The sequence below is a fragment of the Buceros rhinoceros genome, unplaced genomic scaffold (assembly GCF_000710305.1).
Source record: "Buceros rhinoceros silvestris isolate BGI_N320 unplaced genomic scaffold, ASM71030v1 scaffold39915, whole genome shotgun sequence".
NCBI lineage: Eukaryota > Metazoa > Chordata > Aves > Bucerotiformes > Bucerotidae > Buceros > Buceros rhinoceros.
In genome coordinates, this window is record NW_010411888.1 from 19,624 (window position 1) to 28,438 (window position 8,815).

Here is an 8,815-nt window from a genome sequence, read left to right on the forward strand (position 1 = left end):
TGCTGCTTTTAATTTTCATTCTTTTCCCTTCTTAGGAGGGACACTTTCAACCACTTGACAACTTGGTTAGAAGACGCTCGTCAGCATTCCAATTCCAACATGGTTATAATGCTTATTGGAAATAAAAGGTAAAATTTAATCAGTTATGAGTTTCGTAAGGGGTCAAGATGTGTGATTTCTGTGGATTTCAGCTTTTGTGTGTTCTTCTCTTAGGCAGTATTTCAACTTGAAATTGCTTTGAGTCGCTGGACATAGTTCTATGGTGAATCTAAAATGTCCTCTACTAGTTAGACTAACATAATGTGCAGCACATGTGGATCAACCACCTTATGCTCTGAGTACCTTTTTTTAGAAGTCATTTTGTTGTAAAAGGGTGGCTGTGAATGTATGAAGTCGTGGGTTAGACACGTTACTTTTCTTGTTACTTTTTTTACATCTGGAATCACCATTAGAAGCACATAGACCTCTCCCTTCTAAAGAGAATGTGACTCCTAATTTTACCTATTCTAAACTGTTTTAGTTTTTGCTTGAGAATCACAGCAGAGCAAACATCATTTAGAAAGTTTTGGAAGTGTGTTACCCAATTTGTAAGCAAGTATTTACTTGCTCTTCTCATCAGCTAGACTGTCCAGAGTTCTAAACTGGGTCCCTAGTGACACTGAGACTTTGATACATATTGAAGGTCTATAAAAACCCATCAGTGAATGCATTATCTGTAGCTTTTCTAGGTTTTGATCCAGTGAACATGGAGCATCATGTCTAGATTTTTTTTGTTGGATATGGGGGTTTTCCAAACATCAAAAGCATCACCTCAAAATTTAATAACACGTTAGTTACAGGTCTTCGCATAACTGACCTTAACTTTTCTTCATGCTTTAGAAAAAACATGTTAAGCATTAAGTAACTGTGAAACTTGTCCACGTTTTTATACATAACCTGGAAAACTACTAACAATGCTCTTTTTAATTGAGGAATGTCATAAGCATAGTCTTCACAAATTAATGTAAAATGTAATCTTAACTGAAGCTTGGGGTAAGCCTGTGATGTCCCTGACCAACTGGTTTTATGCTTATGTGAGTAAAAATACGGCGCTGAGAGAAACTTCTCGCTTGTGATAAGAATGACGTTAAGTTTGCAGGCGTAGTCAACACCTGTAACTATTCCTGGTTATCCATAGCTGTCCAACTAAATTCCTTACGTCTCGCGTTCTGCTGATGCAGACTGTCCTGCGTGAGCATGTGTTACACAGCCAGCTCAGTAATTCCCAGTTACAACTAGGTTTTATTCTAACAATAAATACACTTCATCTGGCACGTTAATCTGTAACCTAAAATATGTAATTTAAGTATTAGTTCTTTAAGAAGCTTCTTTAATGGGGATTATTTTCAAGCCTCAAAGAGGAGGATGAGAAGAAAACTCCTTCAATTATATTGTGTTACGCTGTGAGTGCATTACAGCAGCTCTTCTGGCGGGGCACGCTGCTAGAGGTGGAGAGAGGGAACAACATAATATTTTGAAGGAATAAATTTTGTTCTTATGAGTCCCAGAAGTGCACTTGATAGATGTTTGTGGACTGACTTACTGCTGCATTTGAAGAGTGCTGAAAATTTAATCTGAGATATAATAGCTGTTTTTTGAGGTACTAGTGTTAAAACATGACACATGCTGTACTTGATCTTCTTTCCAGACCAAAACATAGCTATATTGATCTAGTAAGACCAGCGAATTATTGGAATGGAGAGAGGAAGACAACTGTGGTTAGTAGAAGCAGTTAAAGCTCTTTCAGAATATGTTTAGATATCAGTAGTGAGTTTTGACTGGGCTGTTGCTGCAGTTTTTATGCAGCTGCGCTATTTCAAGTCATAAGAGTTGTTTATTTCTGTTCTATCGTGGAGATAGCTGTAGTTAGATTCACGTGGAGATTCACTGTAGTGAATCAAGGTGTTAAATGGGATATTTTTGATGGTAGCAAATAAAGACATTGCTCAAGTTCAAAAGTACAATGTTAGAGCTACTTCAGGGCCACGAGAATAAACACCTTGTTACGCTCTCTTCAGCCTCAGGCTGAGAGACTGGTTCCGCTTACATGTGGTGAACATCAACCGTAAAACCATTCCGAGAAGATATTTCTTGTATCCTTATCTCCCTCTTGAAATGATGTGCTGAATTGTCTAGACTCTACCTTATCTGAGATAGCATGTAGTTGTAAAAATAACAAAGACCTGCTTTGCTGCAAAATAGATGCCACAGTGAGTATCATTTAGGTTTAATCTGTGTGTAATTACAAGGACGGCAGCACTGAGGCCCAGGATGATACTTTTTACTGGTATTCTGGCTGCAAATGAAACCTCCGTATTTGCATGCGGTTTAGTTTAACATTTTGTCTGTAATGTAGTTTTACATGCACAACTTAAACTCTAAATATATGTTATGTATAAATGTAGCATTGTTATTGCTCAGGATGTAATTTACCTACAAACTCTGTACTCCTGGTTCCTAAAGATGCTGTAAAAAGTAACAGTGAAATGCTTATGTGTCTATATGACTTACAGAAGTGAATTTATCTTCAGTTGTCCAGTCCAAGAGAGGTGTTTTTCTATTCTTTTGTGTAATATTTAACTTTCATCTAAACTGCTTGGAAAACAGGAAACAAGACATTGTGTCTCAGTCACTTCAAATTCTTGCAGGGAAGAGCAAGGCTTACAACAGTTCCGCCTAACGGGAGGGCTTGAGTATGTATTCATAGGCGCAGAAGTTCTCCTGGTGGCTTTTGGCTTATAAGCATGTCTCTGAAGAATAATATTTACGTAGACAGGTTAGACCACACCACTAACTTCTTTTTATCCATTTTAGTGATTTAGAATCTAGACGAGAAGTCAAGAAAGAGGAAGGTGAAGCGTTTGCACGGGAGCACGGACTTATCTTCATGGAGACATCTGCCAAAACTGCTTCCAATGTAGAGGAGGTAACTTTGAACACTGGTGTTTTACTGAAAGCAGTTGTTTTGAGTTGTCCTTTGTTACCGATACTACTGCTCTAGGTTTGGGATTCCTTCTCTTAAATTAACTACTCTTTAATGTCTGTTATGAGAAGGACAGTATCTGTGTGACATCTGGTTGCATAGTGCTCATTATATTGTTGAGACTAGTAATTAATGTACTTATTTGTTCTTTTAAAAAATACTTGATCAGAGAAATGACTACTTCTGTCTGCCCTGAAATCTAAGTGGTAAAACTGGAAGAGATTTGCTAGTCCAGAGCAAGCCGGGCTATTGATGTCCTTGGCGGGTGTCGATCTACCCTCTTCTAAAGACCTCTGATATTTTCACAAGCTCTTCAGAGCAATGTAGTGCAGCGCTTTGGGGTTTGTGGTGGTGTCATCTTTGTACTAACTTCCCAATCCTGATGGAAAAGCTTCAGGATATAATGCTTTTAGTGACAATCCAATGCAGTCCTTACATGTATTCCCAGTCCACACTAAAAGAGGTGGCACGATCTAGTATTACAGCTGAAGGAGCAAAATCTTAAGCTTTGAGCCAGTAAAAATAAATGAGGAGAAATAGTAGGTGGAGTAAGGGAAAGGTACCACTTTGTGCATGAGACCATTTTAATTGAACTCTGATTCTGGACAGTTCAGTGTCAAAAAAATAGAAGGAAGCGGGGAAAGAAATCACATGGATTAGGCAGCGTTTGGGGAGGGAACAAGTGGTACGCAGGATGGAGGCAAATCTAGCAAAGCCTTCGGTGGTCGACTTCAGGACTGGAGAGAAATGGTAGTTTTGTGACTGCCCGAGGATGTAGAAACTTAACAGTAAGTGCAACATTTGAGGTAATCCAGCTAAAATTGGGTGAAATTTTAAGCAGAAGAAATCTGTGGCCCTATGTCTGCAAATGTTACCTTACGTGGTGGCAACGGAGAACATTTTTACTGGCTTCTCCAGGCAACTAAGGGCTAGGAAAGCAGCACCGTTTGTCTTGTCCAAGGCTGTCAGGATGTCTGTACCCTGTTTGCACAACAGGTAATTGATCGCTGGCAGCGCGGAGTAGATGTAGGCTCTTCCGTTGTCGTTTCTGTGGAGGCTTCTAAGAATTCAGTGCAGCCACAGAGTTAAATCATGACATTTGATACAGAGTGGGATTGGGTGAGAAGAGGTTCTGAACCATGGGGAGGGTAGAAGGACTATTGGCAGGGAGAGGCTACACGCAGGGTTGTGATTTGACTGCAGTGCAAGGCCAGTTGTACTGGTATCTTCATGGTACCGTGTTTAACCAGCAGGGTTTTGCTGGTTTCCTCTTGGCCTCTGGCTAAAGCACCCTCAGCTATCAAAACATAACTGGATTTTTGTGCTTTTTTTCCTCAGTGATTTCTAAGCAGTATCACTAGTGCTTTTCTCCCTTTACAATTCCGTTTGAAATCAGGTGATTCTTGGCTATGATTTGGAGCTGTTCGGTACTGTGCACTCGGAGTGTAGCGGCTGCCTTTCTCCCAGTAGAATACATCGTTAAATTTGACCTGAAACATCAAACTTGATTTTAATTCATGGTGAAAGGAATCTAGTGTTAACTTGTAGCATCTCAGTTATCATAGCTGTTCTGCTTCCTTGAATTGTGCACGGGGAACATGTGCTCTGAAGAACCGTTTGCAGTTTTAAAACATCAGTTACTTTGCAACCTTGCATTAAAACTGCACATAATACTTAGGTTTTTTTTTCTCATTTGCAAGAGACGTTAACAATTTCACCTCGTTTGTTTTTTCACTGGTAGTCAAACAGCACAATAGGGCTGTTAATTGTGGTCTTATCTGAAACGTGCAGTTTGGAGCTTGCTGAGTGCTTTCTGCTTGGGCAGCGCTAACAGCTGTAGAGGCAGGATAGGCTCATGAATTCAGGGTGACCATGCAGTCTCCTGCAGCAGCACGCAGCACTTACCTTTGTGTCCCTGCAATATCACGTGTCTGAATCCACTTACCTGCGCTGATTCTCAGGTGGTGAAGGTATCTGGGAGGCTGCAATAACATTCTTCCTGCACCCCAGACTTCCCCTTTGAATCATGATTAAAATGATCATCTTTAAGCAAAAGAGTTTTCTGGATACTGGTCCAACCAGTACAAGACCCCATCACCATGTGGAAGCCGATCTCACTGGTGGTGTACTCGTGTGTCACTGACTTCTGGTGTGGGGGTTGGTTTTAGTAAGTTGCTTCCCATATGGAGGGGATTATATAGGCCTATGCTCAGCTTTCATCTTGGAGTATTGTCTGTGTTACTCCAAGTTGTCTGCACATAAATGGACTGCAATAATGGATTCATTATGTAGGATTAAATCCAAATAGACTAACGGTTTTGACTGAGCAACGGAGCACTTCTGCTACGTGTAGCTGGATGGTCATTCAGTGGTTTTGTTTCAGGATGGTCATTCAGTGGTTTTGTTTCAGGATGGTCATTCAGTGGTTTTGTTTCAGCTGTAATTTAATTTTCCTTTCAGGCAGCTTCTTTCGTACTTTTACTGGTCATTCAGTGGTTTTGTTTCAGGATGGTCATTCAGTGGTTTTGTTTCAGCTGTAATTTAATTTTCCTTTCAGGCAGCTTCTTTCGTACTTTTACTTAGATAATAAATATTCAAAACGCCTGCAGCCTCAGCAGCAGTGCTGCTCAGTCACAGATAAGGGAAGGACGATGACTGTTGTAATATTCTGAAGGGTAAAAAATTAAGATCTCACGGAAAGATGAGGTTCTTAGCAGCTCCTAAATTTGAACTGGTTTTTAGAGGTATGTTTTATTTCTTCTCCACACCTTCTCTAAACACAACTAGTTGCTGGTAGACAAACAGTTGTTTGACCTACAAACAACTGTTTGCAATAGAGTTAGCAGGGATTTAGTCAATAAAACGTAAATCCTGGGATGTTAATATTTTTCATAGTAAGGTGCAATGACACACAACACTGAACTTGTAAAAGAGAGGCTTTAAAAAAACCCAACAAACGAAGAGATTTATCTTCACTTGTACCAAAACAAGTATTCCTTCAAGTTCCGTGAAATCAAAGCTGGCTCTTGAGCCAGTTTCCCCCATGAGAAATTAAGAGATGCAAAGTTCTGGGGGGTTTATCTTCTTTTTCCTCAGGTGCTCTGTTCTTAACTGTCCAACAGCAGCTGCAGGACTTCTTGAGGCACTTGGAGGTGTGATAACCTGCATCTTCCTAGTAAGTTGGTCAGAAAGATGCCCCTTCAGTGAACAGTGTAAACAAATTGCTGTTAGATTCTGGTTTGTGACCTCAAAAATGAGGCTACAGCTGTGTTGGGGTGCTTTTTGGGGTGTAGGATCATTCTATAGCACCTTCCTACTACCTGATAATTAACCCCTCTGAAGCCCCTTTAGCATCACAGGCCGTTTTCTGAAGGATCATTTCGTTGGGAAAAGGATTGTCCTACTGTGCATAAAGCAGCTGCTCAGAGCTTTGGGGTCTCACTCTGTTATAAAGTGGCCATCCAGTGCCACTTACATACCGGGATGGTGAGTGCTCTAGGGCTAAACCCGTTTGGGGTCCGTGCTGTCCCTGTTTCCAAATGCATTTGTTAATAGTAATCTAATTCTGTTGTATCTTACTGCCACAAGATGAGTTGGGAAATTGTGAAGGAGGAGGAGGTTCTAGGTGTTGGCTCACCACAGAGGTGAGGGGTCACGCTTTCGAATCTGAGATGTATTTAAGCTTGAAGCATTCCTCACTTAACTGTAAGAAAGGGTCCAGGAATCATCCCTGCCCAGTGAGTGGCGTTTCGGAGCGCGGAGCCTGCCTTGAACACAGCCACAAGAGGGCAGCGTGTGACACCGGCTGGCGGCGCAGGACCGGCTCTGCTCCCGAGCTCAGCAAAGCGGGGCTTGGAAAACCCGGGTTTTGAGGAGTGTCAGTGATTCCTTCACAAGGTCTTCCTGTGATGTTCAGCTTGTAGCTTAGTCTTCACATAGTTGTCAAGGCATTAGCTTTTTGCGAAGAAGTGACGTTATTGACATCTGCCAAGTGAAAACTAAATGTAGCTGGTGTAGAAGTTGTGTTCTGGTGCCCGTAGCTTATTGTTATTCCTGCATCCAGCTTCCATAAGACAGAAGTATCAGGAACTTACTCCGTTACGCCTTGCATTGTTTTTACCAGTTATAGAATTATAGAATGTTTTTCTACATTCGATGTTTTTAGGAATAACGTTTTCTAAATGCAGCCTCTGTACTGTTTGGTAGTTGGGTTTTTGTGTTTTGGGTGGTTTGGTGTGGAGAATTTTTTTTTTTTGACGTGAATACTGCAAGACTTGACTTCTCGATTCCCATGTAGCAATATGACCTGGGAAACTCCTTACACAAATCATCTGAAGTGATACTACCCTGGCATATCGTGACTCAGACCCCTCCTCTGTTAGCATTTGCAGTAGGTGCGGGTGTGACACAACAGGCAGGTCACATCTTACCAGACTCACTTCCCCGCTAGTACAGTAATGTAATTTTCCTCAGCAGAGTATTACTATTTTTTGAGAACCTAGTTATGATGTGAACGCGACCGAAAAACACAAGAGATTAAAAGAAATCCCTGACTAACTTGTGTACAGCCTTTGTAGCCGTGGTACGGTAACAGCAGCGTTACGGGAGGGTCCAGCGCAGCCATCGCAGGTAGGCAGGCAGCCCAGTCCGTGCAGCCTTACTGGTCAAGGTCTTGTGTGGTGTGAAAGTGGCTAAACTGCACCTGGATCCAAGCTAGTGTGTGAAGTGCTCCAGCTGTGTTCTTGCAGCCCCCTGCACGCAGTCAGTAAATCCAGGCTGGATTGGAGGGGAAACCGCTCCATCTTTCTGCTTCCGTGGCTCAGCTAATCTGCAAATAGGATAAACTGCCCATAAATAATGGAGAGTTTATAGTGTAGTGCGTGTTCCAGATAAGAGTTGGACCATGCAGCGTTAAAGGAGATTTTCAGAAGTAGTCAATTATGCCGAGTTCACCTTCTTGTCCTTGCTAATGGGAGCACCAGCATGGAGTGCCAAAATCTGACAGGATGTTCTTAAAGCGAGCAGACCGCTGTGCGCAGCCACGTTCTCAGGCGGCTGTTCGGAGTCTGCTTAGACTTGGAGGCGTAAGCTCTCTTGAAGAAACAGTCTCAAGGGCTGCAGGTCTCTCTTATGGCTGATGAGCAGTAGTGTTTCAGACCCCAGAGCGACCAAAGACAGCACGAGGTGGATTTCAGTCCTCTGCTCTAGTCAAACCGCTGTTTCCAAATCAGAACTACGTACACGTGACCAGCGCAGCCTGGCATTTTGCCACGCAGAATACCAGTATGTGCTGGTGTAACACTAACGTGCGGGGCACCGGAACGGGGTATTTGGGATTTTGCAGATCGGCGGTTCCTTGGGCAATCTATTCAATGTTAAAATAGACGGTGCTGAAGTCAGTGTGGTTTTTTTGCTTCGTACAGTACCTGCGTAATAACTGTGGTGAAGGTGGGGGATTGAGTGTTGTTAAATCACGCTGTTCCAGTGGATTTTACTGTTGTTTGTGAGGATAGATGCATTCCTGTGGTGACTGGTTCTTGACTGTAGCATCCGGAAGGTATTTTATACTCCGTTGTGTTAGGTTGGGGTTTGTAATCTGTTAAAACTCTAATTTTGTTAATCAGGAGTAAATTTTATAGATCTAATGTAATTCTTATGAAATTAATTCTAAGAGCAAGGGTGTACTTAGCCAACATCTTCTAGAATTGTTAGAAATGCCAGTTGTTAAGTGCTTGTTTACGTGAAGTTATCATAACACATTTTTAAGACTTCAAGTTCTGGTTAATGTCCTGC

General features: G+C 41.8%; 1 protein-coding gene across 3 annotated transcripts in view; it reads left to right on the top strand.

Annotated features, from left to right (window-relative positions):
- The window catches only part of RAB2A (RAB2A, member RAS oncogene family), a 26,109-nt gene that overhangs the window by 11,877 nt on the left and 5,417 nt on the right, over positions 1 to 8,815 (top strand). For all 3 annotated transcript variants that reach the window (XM_010136160.1, XM_010136159.1, XM_010136158.1), the window contains exons 4-5: positions 36 to 128; positions 2,854 to 2,965. In XM_010136160.1, the coding sequence (XP_010134462.1) occupies positions 36 to 128; positions 2,854 to 2,965 (205 nt within the window). The remainder of the gene's footprint in view (positions 1 to 35; positions 129 to 2,853; positions 2,966 to 8,815) is intronic.